A 17,098-nucleotide genomic window follows, 5' to 3' on the forward strand; every position below is an offset into this window, starting at 1 on the left:
AGGCGCCACGACCAAACACCGTTTTTTAATGAGTGTACTCTCTTTCGTTTTCGATAACAGACTAATCCTGGTTGCAATATTGATACTAACTAAAAAATAAAACTATATACGCGGGCAGAGCCGCGGTGCACGTGCACACGCATCACGCGCGAGGCGAGATCCCTCCTCGGGATCGTCTCTCCCAGATCCCACGTGCGTGCATGCGTGCACCAGGCGCGAGTCTCTCGTTTATTAGTGCGTAACGCGCGTACACATGCGTATGCGAGGCAGACACGCTCCGAATCTTTCCGGTCCAACTTTGGCAGCTGGGCTAGAGTTGAAATTCTTAGTGTGTATCAATGTGCTTTATGTCCTTGTTCCTGTTCTTGTCCACGTCCTTTTGGATGGGTCAGGGCATGATTCGGCTGAGATTGATGGGACTGTAGAGAGGCATGCTACTTCTGCTCCATCAAAACAACCTGTTCCCGCCCCGCGTCACTCCACCACCAAGCCGTCTACCAAACCCGAGTTCCATCTGGAGCTCAGTGATGCCTCACGAACACGTAAAACGGTCGAGCAGCCGCCCAAGCCGACGCAGGAGGCGCAGTCGCCGAGCAAGAGTCCAAAGAGCAAGATACCCGTTAAAGTCGACCCTAACGCGCCTAAATTGGGTGACGAACCTGAATCCGTCCCGTTAGAGTCTTCGGAAGACCGTATCGTCGGTCCACAAGCAGTTTCGAGAACCGTCAAATTCGTTACCAGGGAATACACGGACGGGGAGTTGATCAAAGATACTATCAAAGCGGATGACCCGACCGAAACCACCATAAGCAGCAGAACGGAGATAGCTCCCTCGATAGAACAAATACGACGAACAACGACTACGATGGTGACCAGCGACCCATCGATCGATCCTACGCAACTGGAGGAGTTCTTGAAGACGGGCGGTATCGTAGAGACGGTGAGGACCGTGATTCTGACGTCGGATGATGATGCTTTGCAACCCGTAACGCGCGAAGAGGTTGTCAAGACGATAAATCAGGTCGCTGGCACGCTACCGGGCGAGATCTTCGATTTCGGCGACAAATTTCCGGACTCTTCCACCACTACGCTAAAGACTGACAAATCAGAGTCCGACGGGGTCGTGCAGACGGTCACGACTGTGCGACGCGTGACGACGGAGATGCCGGAGATCGAGAGAACCGAGAGGGTAGTGAGAACGGTGATCTCTAGCAGCGGCGGCGGCGGTGGCTTCGGGGACGCGGAATCCGCTCTGAGAAGTCTCCAGGAGCAATTAACAAGATCCGAGATCGGTGAGACCGCCTCGTGGACAGCGGCGAACGAACAGTGGGAGGCGCAGTATTCCCAAGACACGTCGCCCGGTTCCGGGAACGGCGGCGGCGTTGACACGTTTGCCAGCAACAACAACAACAACAACAATAACAACAACAAGAACGATGGTAGTTCGAGGCACGATATGCACAGCGACACCGATAGTGACGGTTCGCCGCAACCTAGAAGAAGATCCCCGAGCAAGAGGCGTACGTTGGGCAGTTCCAGCGGGTCGGATGTAGCACTGCACGAAGGTGCGGAGCTGTCCCCGTTGGAGGACGACCAAGGTACCGCACTCTCACAGCTAACCTTCTGCATAAGCAATGTACATACCCCTTGAAACCCCCCTCGCTAATCGGTTACCTCCCGGATTATGTGAACGAACGAGCCCTTAAAAGAAAGAAAAAGATATATATATCTGTATATAGATTACTACACGGTTGAGCTTTGGTGTTGAATCCCTTTGCTACCTTTGCACGCAACTCCCATGCATTTTCCCGTACCTCCCGCTAGTTGCATGATAAGAGCACGTTCGATGTTCGCAATTGTCCGATGGGAATAATTAACATATTGGGTGGTGGAACTTATTTGAGATATTTTCAAAAACATGTTGAAACACATAATTTCCGTTAACTTTTAGTTGGGAGGACCTTTGACTCTATTGCTGCTTGGAACTGAGATCGCAAGAAGCAAAATGGGAATTGTTCGCTTGGGAATTGCATGGTCTGTGATGTTTTAGATAAGAACCGTCTTACTGCGCATGATGATATTAAACGTACAGAAGGGTAACGACCCGCTAGGAAAAATAAAGCTTGTCAAATGCAGTCGTATAAGTCTGCATAAAATGCGCGGTATACTCCTCTTCGTGGGCGCGTTGCGAGGAACTGTGACATGTGCGGTTAATGGTTAATCGATTTTAGTGTTGCTTCTCGTTTGGGAAACGTTCGACGACGATATAACGTCGTTCTCTTACTTTTTTTGTTTTTCCGTTGGTCTTGGCTACAGAATGTATGGAATCTTCTGATCAGGGGCTTCCTGGGACTAGCATACTTTCATTTGAGGCTCATTCGCGATCAGCCATGATCGAACGCATATCTATCACACGTCGACGCGCTGATTGTGCTTTCGGCGATAAGAAAAGTAAAAAGAAAGATTTAAACGTACCCCAAAGTATCTTCGCGTGATTTTGTCGAAATGGCGCTGACGAAATAACAAACGATTTGCAACAAACGAAAAGAAAGATCGTACAAAGATCGCGATAAGCGTTTAAAAAATCTTCACGGGGCATAAATTCAGCGCACACATCTAATTATTTAATGCTAGACGGTATGAGCCAATTTACAGAAGTTTTTCCAAAAATTGTATGAGATTATTTTCATTGCTCATAAAATTCAGCGACGATAGTTGGGATTAAATCTCGAATGCGTCTTTCGAAACTTCCAATTTGGCGACAAATTGAAATATTGCTAAATATATTGCAGACCGAGAGTTTAATTGTGAGTATATTTTTGAATAATGATAAAATTAACCAATCAATTAATTAATTAATTAATCTATCAGTAATTGGATAAAATCATTACGGTTAGGTAATCATTACGATAATCTCGACTTTGACTTTCGAGACAAAATGTGGCTATTCTGTTATTCTCGGCTTCCTCATACTAATCACATCGCGGTGGAGCTATCATCCAATCAATCAATCAGTCAGTCAATCTGAATCAATCAATCAACTTATCGAAATTTACATATCCGATGATAATTCAAAGCAATGAATTTGATAATCTTTAAGTAGCAGAAACACACAATATGGTACGGTCGGTTTGCTCGGGCAATAGGATAGAACCGAAGACTAGGACGAAGACATCCGGTAGAACCAGCTGCGCGTGTTGGATGAGCATAGCTGTCGCTGTGCTGGTACTTCTAGTAGCGCTTATACTTGTCCTGGAGCCACAAACATTTCAGCGTGACATCTATACCCTGTCTAACAATGTCCCGAGGCAAGCCGGGTACGATTACCCTTTATTATTTATTTTCTACTAAAGAGTATATCGTTTTATAATATTAAATCTCTTTTAAAAGCCAGGTCAAACTTTTACGGCCATCAGGATAGAAATCTAAGCAACCAATCGATATTGTATCTTGTCTTCGAAAGTGACATGATTCACATTGTTCTGTTTTTTTTAGCTTGAACTTTTGCCTACAAAAATGATATAAGCGATTATTCTTATTAGTTTGCTTGTGTATTTAGAAGTATAACGATTCAGAAATTCTGAAGTTATAATACACATCAAGTAATTGATAAATTAAACGTGTCACTTTTGAAGAAAATTGTACGTAGGTAATCAATTGATACACATCCTCGCGATTATGGAGAGTCCTTAGGGCTTGTATCAATAATATATTTACAAAGTATGCAATGTCCCAGCGATAAAGCACAAAACTTTATCGATAGATATATTTATTTATCGAATATTCGTATATAAGACTGAAATCTATTTTCACGTTTTTCGAGCCATCTGCGATCGAAATGATTTCGAAGCTAGTTCGTCCGCGTAATAATTTTCGAACTTCAGCAGTAGTCTTAACAATTCTGGCGAACAGCAAGGAAAGTTGAAAAAATGTGCAACAAATGACCAACTTGTAAAACTGAACTGCCTTCTGTCACACGTAGGGCGACCTGTACCGATACCGAGTACATCACGTCACATATGTGTGATAAATTATCATTTATTTCGAGAGGACAGGTAAATCCCCGCGATCGACGAACTTTTGTTCCGCAAGCTTTCTTTTTCTGGAGTAACGGCCTGCATGAGTATTGACACTCCCCTCGCATGATTGCATCTTTGCATCGTACGAACCTTAGTCTACGCCCGTAGTAACTGTTTTACTTTTGCGCAGTGCCTCGTTGTCGGGGCACGACGATTTTCCCGCTCCGATCAATGGAAAGATATGTTTTACGCCTAGTTGCACGTACCCTTGCCGTACCAAGAAGAGCTCCTACTCTCCTTTCTTTTTATCTTTCGTTTCTCCATTTTCGTCTTCTTTCTTTCTTCCTCCTTGTGTTTCTTTTTGTTTTAGTTTCGAGCATCCTATAGATCACTATTACCCCTCTAGCTCTCTTCTGACAATAAGCAACTCAAGATAAAGCTAAAGTGTAGAGGGACCAATCGTGTTTTTTTAGTCACGTTAGGATTGTTAGGCGAATCGTCATGTAAGTAATTTCTAAGTGTATGTATATGTATCGTGCCTATATACGTGTGCAAGCACAAGGTGTGCAAGCTTGCTTCGGATTCTGTCGATATACGGATGAGTATATACACACGGCTACTTCCCGAAACGGCACTAAACCAACTCTCTTTTTGCCGCAACGATGTGAAAGCGAGTTGCGTTGCACTGACCGATGTGCTGCGCGGCTTCTTAACGAGTTCATCACCGAGTCTGACCCCCTTCCGATCCCGCAGAACTGCAAACGTACGTCAAAGGGCAGTACGAAAGGGACTAAGAACCGATATAACTCCGGCGAGTTTGGATCTCTCAGCACCATTTCGACGCATCGAAAGACGGACTCCCCGGAATTACATCCGGTTTCAATCCCCGTGGGGACGGAGAACCGAGACAGAAGACACTCGTGTTTCTTCCTCGCATCCCTCGAGCCTGTTTCGTTCTTCTTATTAGCGATCCGCTAATTCGAACTGTAGACGCAACAATCATTTCGATATAGCTAGTGTCCACGTGTTGATTGACGCTTTATTCATTCAGTATCCTTATGAACACTTGAGTTTTCCAATCCGCACAATACATTTCCTATTTCGATGTGCCAGTGAAGATCGTCTCAAGTAAAATGATTTATCGTCGCTCCGAAGAATTTGAAATCTCCGCGAGGATGCACTAACGTCCTTTCCGCATCGGGAAATTAATATCACCGAATATCCGTAATAATACTCCAGTAATACCTGACCGTTCGTCTAACAATACTAACTAATGTAGTTAGTACGGGCTCCCATGAAATGGCTGCCAAATCTCATGGAGCGTTTTGTGCAAAACTACGGTCAAAACCAAAGGGCGGTAGACTCGCGCATTAGAATCGTGATATCTGTGATAACTTCTCTTTTTTTCGATTTTAAATTCCGATAACGCTCTTTGCCCAAGAACGATGTATTTCGTCGTATATAAAAATATCTATAAAGTCTTTTTTGACCTGTGTCCTCAGAGTCATTGCTTCACCTCGGATGCCGTTGAGATCCCGAATCGATTATTCATCTTTGCCACAATTACCGCATTTTCAAAATGTACATAATATCTGGATATATTTGCCAAACTGTCGAGGAAACACCACTTTCAGTTTTTACCGTAGTATAATCTTCTGTTGTACCGAGAACGTTGAGTACCTACATCTCTTACGACTAACTGCTAAATGCTTTGTTCAGCGGCTTTTATCAGCGCTTCACACGAGCTCGCTGCGCGCAGCACAATCGTACTGAGAAGTATTCTGAATATTGCTCAGTAATAATGTCGCCGTATTTAATTAAATACTGATCAACGAGCGTTCGTCTCGTAAGCGCTGTCTTACAACGATGCTGTCTTCCTATGAAACGTAACTGATTCTTCAAATGATCCTAAATAGCAGAACAATTACACACGTATGTTCAAAGGGTAATCGACAAATTCTAAGTTTGTCTAACTACAGTTTTTAAAATCAAAATTAATTCGGTATTGATTTTTAATCTCATTGACTAGCATTTTTCCACATTCGCATCTAAAAGGATTTTATAAAACAATTAGTAGATTTTATAAAAGTCCTGTCGCGATTGGGACCGAAGAACCGAAAACTAGATACATCAGACTGCTATTTAGGATTCTCAGTCAGAGTAACGTGCAATTATCTTTTATCTTCTCCTACATGGACGAGGGGAAATCGTCGTAGGATCGACGAGGAAGCTTCTCGTGAATGAACAAACAGAAGATGTAGCGAGAATTCACCTCCTCGTCGATTGTACCATGATTTATTTAGACTCCCTCATGGAGATCGATTGCTACGCGACACGTTTAAATTCGACACATCGAGACATAGGAATTCGGCCGAGTTTGAGATGACTTACAGCTTGTAGCACACGTGTAAAAGTAATTAGCATCACAGTACGAGAAAACGAGTAGTAGACACAGTAAAAGTTGTACAAGTATAAGTCACGCGAGGCGTACAATATCCGCCGTGATCAACGTGCCGAGGAGGGAGATGATCACACGTGAGGAAAACGGTTGCATATAGTTTTTGGCTAGTTGAGTGAAAATGCGTAATATATACATACAACATATATATATATTATGTATCGTCAAATGTTTAGCGGTGTTGTAACTTTTTTTATATGTGTCTAGTCTTACCCCCTTGTTTTGGGCATGATGTAAAATTGAAAGATATATATATATATCTATATATATATCTATATATATACAATTCGTACTTGTTCTCTATGTAAAAACACGCAGCAGCGAAATAGTGAAATCCGCCGCGTTCGCGAAGCGCAGCGAAGCAGGGTGTTTGATTTGTTCTCGTTTGTTGTCGCAGAATCTGACTTTTTGCAACATAGCGAGCCATCCTTCATGGAAACGACAACGATCGAGGTGGATCCTGTCACACAGGAAAGGTACATACAAATTACTTTTTTTTTCTTTTCTTTTAATGTATCAACGGCAAGGTATGTTAATTATTGTCTTCTACGGTGATGGAAGCAAGTTTACTTGCTTCCATCTGCTCTGATCACGATGCCGTTCGGGGATCATTTAAAGATTTTTCATCGCGCTGTACGACAATTGCGGCGCGTCGAAAAATCGAAAAGAGAAATGCAAATGTAGATAAACGTAATCTTGAGAGAATCGTCTTTTGCAGCGTAACGATCACGCGAACGGAAGCGAGGACGATATCGTCTGTGGGGGCCGGTGGCACGGACGACTTGCGGGAATCGATGCAGAAGCTCATGGACACATTCATGACGGAGGAGAAGAAGGATCATTAGAAGTGACGCGTGCGTTTCCACCCTTCGATGAGAAGAGAAGAAATCACCGTCGGGTTCTCGGCATCGATTCCCTCGTCGATCCTCGAATCCTTCACCGAGGGAGGCATCTCGATGGACCTCGGACTCGACTCGGCGCATCCTCGAGCGTCGAGCGACGAGTTTACGATTCTCGATAAGACTGGAGATGCGTGATAACGCACCCCCCCCCCCCTCGGGATGCTGTCTCTCTTAAGCCACGCAAAAGCATGCACGATGATTTACTATCACGCTCATGGCCTACGCTTCGAATTTGCTTGCCTTTCCGTTCCGCTCGGTTGCCTTACCTCTTTACGTTCGTCGGAATCTCGCGATCGATGATGATAATGATGATAATGACAAAATGTATCTGCGTATGTCGTTGCTAGTCCGACTAGCCGATCCGCGCTAGTCTTCACTATGCCAACCCGTCCATGTATGTGCAACGCCTTTCTCGCGTTGTCTGAAGATATAATGCGAAATGGAAGGGAAGGAAAGTATCAGGCGGAGACGATGGGGGGAAGCAGAGACGCGAAAAAGGCGAGAACGCGACAAGATAAGATCGAGCGAGCGATCTGCCGATATCGGCGATCGCCTAGATTAGTAAGGTTCTCGTGAGAATAGCTCGTTTAAGCTTCAGGATGATTATACATCTCAATCCGCGCAATATATCGCTTGATAGATCGGCAATACATATGAATATATATATTCTTTATTAACACTTTCGGCGATGGACAATTGACGAAGTTTCCGAAAAACGGGAATAAGAGAATTTCTTGTTGTTACTCGACTCAAGTCGCGAGTTTAAGCACAATAAAAAAAAAAAAAAAAAAGATACGACGAGCCGCGAGAGGTGTCGGATCATCGCGCGCACCGGCCGTGTTGATTTGATTAACAGAGAGAAATGTTTTTATGCATCGGAACACATAATGTATAAATTTAACTTGTTTAAAGGATATTTCCTAACAGTTTTTAATTGTATATATGATAATTTCTTAGCATATGACTTATATATAATATATATATTATATATACACATATACATATATATATATATAAATAAATGTACTATGGACACGATTGTAATAATTGTAAGACGCTAACAGGAATATTTTATTTATATAGCGAGCCCCTGGATAAATGTTACTCGCTCGTTAATTTGTAAGCTACGATCATACTGTCGACGTTGTGTCATCTACGTGAACCAGTGTAAACTAAAATAGCAGCTAACGACACGCGACAATGTAGAGATTATGTTGTCTGAAATCCGGGCGATGCGAATTCGTTTTAATATCTAAGCCGATATGTTAGCTTTCAGTGTACGACACAATTTTAATGAGCGCAAGAGAGGAGGATGGAAAATCATCATAATATATAAATATATTTAAAAGAAAAGCAAAATTTAAATAAGCTATTCTATTAATGTATAATATATTGAAAGATATAATGATTATGCTATCTGAAGTTTATAAATTATTATCTATAATGACTGTTATACTACGTTTAATAGACTTGCCTAGAGCCTATCTGACCTAAGGACCAAAGGCACAATCACACGCGCATCAAAATAAAATAATATGCTCCCATGTATTGTCGTAACATTTAGTATATAATCCACTACGAATACCGCGACGCTGGTGCCTCAGTGCTATCAACGATGTGGCGCGATTTATCTCACGAGGGAAGAAATATTTTGTACGCATCGTACTTCTTTATATATGAAACGCAGTTATACAGACGATATATTTCATGTGCAACAGTACTTTGTATTGTTTTACGCTATTGACGTTAATGACAAGAACGTATGTTTGAAACGCATGTAATATCAGCGCCACTTATCATCGTTGGAGCATTGACATGCCAGTGCCGAGCCGATGCTTTATATCTCACATACTTTTGTACAAGTTAATTTTCGTAGACAACGTAACACGTCAAGCAGTCAAACATATTTCCCCCTATGCTAATTACATGTCCCTCCCCAATACTATGACATTAAGCTATCATTACAATGGCATTGCATGGCGTCAAAAAAACGAAAGAGACTATAATTTACTATATACTATTGTGTGATAGACTATCAGCGGCATAATAAATAAAATGTTGCATCAGAATTACTACGTCCTCTGCAATGGAAAGATAAGAAGGGGAGAAAGGACACCTGATCCATCTCATTCTTTCATTCATATTTAGGCATCTGATAAATGAATAATCGATAGTCAACTATTCTTTCCGTACACTTTCCTTTCATCTAAACCTTCTTTCCAAACATATATTATTTAAAAAAGAGAAGAAAGACCAGCTATATTTCGGATATGAACTGAACAAGATAATTTTACGTAAGTATATATTCTTCATATTATAAAAATAATGATATTATATAAATCTTGCTTTGTTTCTTCTAATCGATAAGTTACAAGGAAGTTGCGAGGAAAAAGTGTGGGAATGTAAGTATCTTTTTCTCCATTTATACATACGCAATTTTATTTAAACGACGAAAAAAGTCCAAATTCACAAATTATTGTTCCGCTCAATATTATAATCAACTAAACAATAACATATTATTTCCTGGATTCTGAGACAAAAACGATACAAATAACTTGCACACTTTCGTCGTTGCTAATGATATTGTCGAAATGCAGCGTACACATTGTAGTCCCCTTTTGATACAACGAAGAGTAACATGCACTGAACGATTGCACGGATACGTACATAACAAAACGCGTGTCCTGAGAATTATATCTGGCACGCGTTACTTGTACTGAGTAGCTATATGATTACTAACAACGTGTGTTAATTAACCGATCAAAGCTATAATAAAACAGCGCTAAGACAGAGAAGTTACTGAAAGCTTGTCCCCCCCTTCACGCGTTTTTTAATTTATTAAATTAGCAATTTACACTAGTCGTAGTAGTTCTAAATTTCATCAAAATTTTACAAGTCTAATTGTACGTTACCTCGCTTCTCGATGGATAATTTTTAGTGAGACATTCCAACATATAAAAAGAGTACTTACTGCATGTTATACATAGTGTTATATTTCATTTTCTGCTTAAATAATATGTATATTTCACGAACTGGCAGATAATAATACATGTAAATAAAAAGGAAATATACAAAGAAAAACGATCGTACAAAGTTGGTATTGTTTACGTACACAGATCTAATTAATCTGGCGTGTACGCGAAATCTAATTGAATATGCTAAATATCTGTAATTTCGCTATTTGAAAAGAATTCATGTTCCTATAAAAATTTATAAATATCAAAAACGACTACACTCAAACTGGAACACGATGTTACCCATAAACTGACGATTTATTTATAGATACATACAGGGAGATGAGCTACTCGACTCAAAGGGAAACTTTGACGTTGTATAATTGCATTTTGTGAAATGATTAGATGTCCCCATACACTTTCTCGTAATGTACCTTTTTTTTATCATTACACTGCGGGTCATCAGATCTGTAAAGACAATGGTATATCATATTATTGCATACATTGAAAAGAAAACAAAAAGGCCAAGCTTTTTAAATGTTATTGCATAGAAAGTAATATAAGTATAGAGGAGATCTAGAGAATAAAAACAATTTATGATGTATCATAAGATAGAATGCGTACAAAATTTCAAAAAGACATGAGAACTTACATTGTCAACATCATCTTCATCGTCATCGCTAATTTCATCACCAAATTCGATATCTTCATCAAATCCATCTTCCACGAAGGTTACTGTGTCATTGATACGCACTAAAAGAAAATTTCTCATTAGAAAAGACGTAAAAGAGAAATTCTTTAGATTTTTTTTAAACAAAATTTTAATAATTAATTTTTAAAATTATTTTCACCAAAAATTAGAAAAGTTCTACTTAAAAAAGTACACTTTGCAATTGTTCACAAACATCTAGGACAGAATGATGTGGAATGCCACTTACCAGTTTCTGGGAACTCGCCGTAAGTCTTCAAGTTCCGCGCTTCGTCAGCCGTGTACTTCAATATAACGTCTGCCTTGGCATCCTGATAGTCTCGCAACCCAATCAGTATGATGTCACCCTGATTAATCCACACCTTCTTCCGCAGCTTACCTCGAATGTGGCACAACCGTTTGACCCCGTCGAAGCACATGGCTTCTAGCCTACCGTTGCCCAGCATCTTTGTCACTTGGGCATACTCTGCAAAACAAACACCGAGTGAGTCACCGATGCTCGTTCCCGAGGTGGATATCGCGTCGTCCGTACTCACCTTGTCCATCCTCCTTGAACACCAGCTCTCTCTTCTCGGTCTCGTTCTCATTCTTCCCTCTTCTCCTATTTTTACCTCCCTTTCCTACGAACAAAGCATGTGTGACTCGCGTGACAACGCTCCCGATGAGACGCGCGAGGGGGTAAGATACGAGACTCAGCTCGCCTCGAGGGCGATCTTGACACGAATTAGGTTAGCTAACTTAACCATATCGGTGGGATAAATCGTGACGATGGAAAAATCGCGGGGATCCAGAGGAAAAAGACGAAAGCGATGGAACCATAGTCGCACTCACCCTTATTCTTTGGCATGATGCTCTAGCACGGCGTTCCCGATCAACGAAAATACAAATAACACGACGAGATGTGATAAGGCGCTGCAACGCACCTGGAGATCCTCGTCGCGATAGAGGCAGATCGACACCGACACTCGACGACTCGACAGATGGAGTCGAAGTGATGGAGGTGATCGACTGCGCGACTGTGCGCGACGTCGATCTAAATTGACCTAAATGGGACGTCTTTTCGACTTCTCTCTGACTGCGGGACGATAAATAATTCTTGCAATTTTTTATTGACGGATCGATGGAAGAAAACGTGCGAGCAATTGGAAAAAAACTTATTGAAAATTTCGTCTAACGACGAGGTTGACTCGAGAATCGCGTACTTCCGGCCTGTCCATGGTTCACGGATGCACGACACATCCGGCGATTTGAAAACGCCTGGTTGTTCGTTCTTTGCAGCTGCCCCGTTATACTTTCCGTTATATTGCAAATATTGCACTTCAAATGGAACGTATACGCTACTGGACGTTAGAGAAAGAGAGAGAGAGAAAGGATGAAAAGTAGATAAAAAGTTCGATGTTAAAAAATTTTTCCCAAGTTGTATTTCAACTAGCGATATTTAAATATCGCGCATAGTTGTTATAACATCTTTATATCCATTTCTACTGATGTAGATTAACTTTAATCTCGAGAAAAAAATTTAACTTGCTTTCTATCTTTTAATAATTAACATTTAATTCTAAGAATTGAATTAAACCGAAATTAAAGCAAATCTTAATGGGTAGCGAAATGCGTTCAACGTCAAAATCGGCCAATGTTCATTCCCCAATGCAGATTGCGAAAAATAACAATAACGAGTGCGAAACTACAAAGTATGAATAAGCTATAACGGTTTAGGCTAAAGTCAATGCGTTAAAATTTGAAATAATAATTAATAATTGTAAGATTGTTTTTTACGAAAAAAATTTATAAATTGTATTACGAAATATATTACTCGATACTAAAATATTTCTTATCTTTTCATTATTATAATATGTACGTATATATAATCATGATGGAAATTGAAAGACTGTCTTAAAAAACATGTATATTATATATATTGCTCTTTTGCATTGACTTATATAAAGTTTATTCCTGGATACATTCTCATTTGACTGACAATAAATATATTTTCTTGCATGCACATTAAATTAACTAATAAATACAGAATAAATAATAGAATAATAAAGAGACGTCCAGGATTAAATTTATCCTAATCTGTTTTAACTGATTCATTTTAAGGCAACGGGTGTATAGAATGCTATATTCTGATGTGTAGTATACTGTTTTGGTGTCATCAAATTGCATACAATTATTTAGATATATGGTAAGTATATTTAATAATTTGCCACACATCCGTTACCTCAATAAATATGTTAATTCACCACTCACCGACCCTGAAATTTCCTTAATTTCCTAAATTTAGGAACAAGCAATTTCGAGACTTTTGACTCGTAGCTGACGATATAATGCTTCTGAGGATATAACTCCTGAATCGGAACTATTTTCTCGAATGCATTCGCGACTCAGTAAAATGCAAATGTCAAATTTCACGAGTAAAAAGTTAATATTCGATCACTAGCTTAGCCTGAAATCTTTGTATTTTTATTTAAATAAAAAATTCTTATTATACATTATTTAAAAAATACCGATAATTTCGCTATTAAAGAAGGATAAAATAAGAAATTAAAAAAAAATATTTAATAACATTTTAATTTAGAAAAATTTATGTTATATACGCGTTTCGATTTCATGTAACCCAGATTACACAAATTAGACATATAGGTACATTTTTTTATACGATTACATTTTATACAGTTTTATACAACAGAATGTAATGCTTTACATAATTCTTAACCTTTATTTATACATGATTGCACTTTTATAGAAATAAATTTAAATTTCTTAAAATTATAAAGTAATTTCTTTTCGTCATCGAATCATCCCTCCCGCATCTCTACCTATCCGTATCCCTACCTACCCGATTTTTATCTACACTGAAAAAAAAATACTTAGATCCAAGAAAATATTTTTTTCACATAGTACCAATGGCCTTATTTACTTAATATAATCACATATTTATTTAGAATTAGATATTTTTACTTAATTTATGTAAAGAGGCCCTCCACCACCCCCCGCCGATTCCAATCAGCGGTCCTCTTTTCTTTGGATATAAGTTTTTTTTCTACTTTTTTATACAGTTTATTAGTTTAGCGCAAAATCTAATACATTACAAAAAAGATTACATAATACAAAATTACATAGTATATTATATAAGATATACAATTAAATTGCGTACATTCAAGATATCTCATTAATTCCGGATTACACGAAAACGTTCGAAATGCGTGTATATATTAACATATTGTCCAATTGATTATAGAAATATAACTTAACTTATATGTACTGATCAGTGACAGTTACTACGTTTACGCGAGCGTTACTTCTGTAGTAACTTACGATAATTCCTTCGTGTAAACGGGATTTTGTAGTAACTTACGATAATTTACTCCCCGTAAACGAGTAATATATTGTAAGTTACTACAGAAGTAACGCTCGCGTAAACGTAGTAAGTGACATCTAATTATGCGATATTTATTATTAATTATCAACATAAAATTACGAAGCTTACAAAGGAAAGGATATAAAATAAGAAGAGAAAGTATTCAATTCGCGTTTTAATTTAAGATATTTCGGTGTTATACGCGTTTCGATTTCGTGTAATCCAGTTTACACAAATTTAGATATAGACAATTCAAGTAGATTATATATACTTATACAATTTTATGCAATTAATTTTATACAACTTTCGCAGATAGAATATATCGTTTTGTACATAAAACACTGCTAAAGAAAATTAGGGTCTTTTCACTTTTTGTCAGTAAATTGCCCATTTTTAAACTGTAATTACTCAGTGAATAATTAACGTAAAAAAAAAGTTTAAAAAAAGGTTTTACAGGGCAAACTCTCTACTCTAAGGTGCTTTTGTTCAATTTTCACTCAGGTTAATACTCAAAGACGTGGTCAGCTTTGAATAAGGACGTATTTGAGATATCCAAAATCTTGAAATCTGGTAGTCTTCCACCGTCTAACAAAAAAATTGGCACATATAATCATTAATATTATCTCAAAGTACGGACTTTGCTCTTTTAAATAAAAAAAAAACTTTATCCTACTCCGATTATTTAGCGAGATATCGCAATTTAAAGTAACCCCTGTTTTTTATGATTTCAGCACAATACCACCAGCATTTGCGTAACCTGATGTGCACCACAAAAAGGTTGCTCGGTCGGATTTTGCACATCATATATGTATATATATGTGTATGTGTATGAAGTGTGCATGTGTATATGTTTTTATGTAGAGGTTTTTTTTTAGTAAGAAGTGTTGTCACTTTTTGCCGTATTACCTCGCGCAATCTTGATCTCATATTGATGCATTTTTTTTACATTAGATTGAGAAATTTTATTCAAAATTTGATCCAGTGCCTCTTCAATCTGATGTAAAAAAATGCATCAATATGAAATCAAGATTGCGCGATGCGCGTGATATGGCGAAAAAATGGAAACACTTCTTACTAAAAAAAACCGCTACATGTACACACGTACACATGTACACTCCATATACACATACATACGTGATGTGCAAAATTTGACTGAGCGACATGCCCGTGGTGCACATCAGGTTACGTGCTGAAATCATAAAAAACAGGGGTTACTTTAAATTGCGATATCTCGCTAAATAATCGGAGTAGGATAAAGTTTTTTTTTATTTAAAAGGGCAAAGTCCGTACTTTGAGATGGAATTAATGATTATGTTCGTCAATTTTTTTTGTTAGGCGGTGGAAGATTGATGTAAATTTCAAGATTATGGATATCTCAAATATGTCCTTATTTAAAATTGACCACGCCTTTGAGTATGAACCTGAGTGATTAAACAAAAGCACCTCATAATAGAGAGTTTGCCCTGTAAAATCTTTTTAAACTTGTTTTTACGTTAATTATTCGCTGAGTAATTACAGTTTAACCCTTAATTAGTACACCTCGGTTGGGCCACCTCAAATGCCACACTAGTGCGATTTGACATTTTGACAACTTTTAACTGTCGTATCTCAGTCATTTTTAATAAAAATTTATGTAAAATTTCCCTGGCAATCGAGTAGTGCTCTTTATTTTAGGAAAAAGAAGTGATTTTTATATGAAAAATTGAAATATATAAAGTGCTGAACGAAAAAAAGTGGTGTGAATTAGCACATGTGTGCTAATTGAGGGTTAAAAATCGGCAAAAATTTACTGCAAACAAAAAGTGATCTCCTAATTCTTTTTGAGCAGTGTATTTTTAACCTTTTATTATTAGGTATATCTTTATACAAATAAATTTAAATTTTTTTAAATTATAAAGAAGATTAAAAATTTCTTTTCATTGTTAAATCATCCCCGAGTCCTACCTACCCATATCCCTACCTACATGTATGCTTACTTATTCATTCCCTACCTAGATTTCTCAAAATTATAATTAACTAAGTTTCCTTCTATTGTTGAAAACCACACCCCTATATCCCTACCTACCAGATTTTTATTTTATTCTTACCTACCTACCCGATTTTTATCTAATTTTTATCCATATTCCTACCTACTCGTAGCTTTATTTAGTATACCTTATCTAGTATTAGTTACCGCGATTACCCGAAATCGTGCGCGAATTTGATATTAAATCAGGACCGTTTGGGAGTTTTATTGTAAGTTTAAATTACGTGAGCAAGGGATTTTTAATTCGAGACGGCATCTTTCTGTCTCTGATTACGTGCAATCGCACGTAAGAAACCTTATAGGCTTACCTTTATATAAGTATTTTTTAGACTTTGATTGGTGTTGTGCACACCAACCTACCTTGTAAAATCCTCTTCGTCTTCTTTTTTCTGGCCAAAATAGACTCACCTTTTGTAAAACCTGGCCATATCCTGGTTTTATACAGCCAGAAATCGACAACAAGGAGAAATACTCCTGTTGCCGGCAATAAGCGTAAGATTTTACGCTTTTGTACGATGCGCGAAACACGAACGCGTCGCGAAGGGGCCATCACATTAATTAACTCAATTAAATATGGAATTAACCAATTAACAGTAATAATAATAACTCCATTGTATACAAATTAATTGCGCATTTATTGTTTACACGCGTTATTTATTCGTATTAAAA

General features: G+C 38.4%; 2 protein-coding genes across 23 annotated transcripts in view; one reads left to right on the top strand and one right to left on the bottom strand.

The window, feature by feature from the left end:
• Positions 1-8,925, top strand: part of LOC139820682 (uncharacterized) — an 83,721-nt gene extending 74,796 nt beyond the window's left edge. For 11 of the 22 annotated variants that reach the window (XR_011734081.1, XR_011734067.1, XR_011734075.1 and 8 more), the window contains 4 exons: positions 393-1,598; positions 3,101-3,317; positions 6,875-6,953; positions 7,196-7,266. Coding sequence is in view for 5 of the 22 variants with exons in the window: in XM_071791114.1 (XP_071647215.1) it covers positions 393-1,598; positions 6,875-6,953; positions 7,196-7,322 (1,412 nt within the window). In the remaining 17 variants the exon portion in view is untranslated. Of the gene's footprint in view, positions 1-392; positions 1,599-1,951; positions 2,035-3,100; positions 3,318-6,874; positions 6,954-7,195 lie in introns of those variants that run through there. The other 11 variants (XR_011734082.1, XR_011734076.1, XR_011734083.1 and 8 more) reach the window with 7 other exon arrangements.
• An 865-nt stretch (positions 8,926-9,790) lies between these two features.
• Eif1a (eukaryotic translation initiation factor 1A) lies at positions 9,791-12,032 on the bottom strand. The gene is made up of 5 exons (XM_071791136.1): positions 11,874-12,032; positions 11,579-11,662; positions 11,272-11,508; positions 10,986-11,086; positions 9,791-10,801 (listed from the first exon to the last, which is right to left on the bottom strand). Exons 1-5 carry the CDS (start codon positions 11,887-11,889, stop codon positions 10,796-10,798), a joined length of 444 nt encoding a protein of 147 aa, XP_071647237.1. The 5' UTR covers positions 11,890-12,032; the 3' UTR covers positions 9,791-10,795.
• Positions 12,033-17,098: the final 5,066 nt, after the last annotated feature.

This window comes from Temnothorax longispinosus, chromosome 10 (assembly GCF_030848805.1).
Source record: "Temnothorax longispinosus isolate EJ_2023e chromosome 10, Tlon_JGU_v1, whole genome shotgun sequence".
Taxonomy (NCBI): Eukaryota; Metazoa; Arthropoda; class Insecta; order Hymenoptera; family Formicidae; genus Temnothorax; species Temnothorax longispinosus.

What these genes read in the sequence shown, in the direction of transcription:
- Eif1a (XM_071791136.1), bottom strand. An exon ending in GTTCAAGGAGGATGGACAAG is followed by an intron (nt 11,509 to 11,578) that starts GTGAGTACGGAC and finishes TTTGTTTTGCAG; the next exon opens with AGTATGCCCAAGTGACAAAG. An exon ending in CGGCGAGTTCCCAGAAACTG is followed by an intron (nt 11,087 to 11,271) that starts GTAAGTGGCATT and finishes ATTTTCTTTTAG; the next exon opens with TGCGTATCAATGACACAGTA.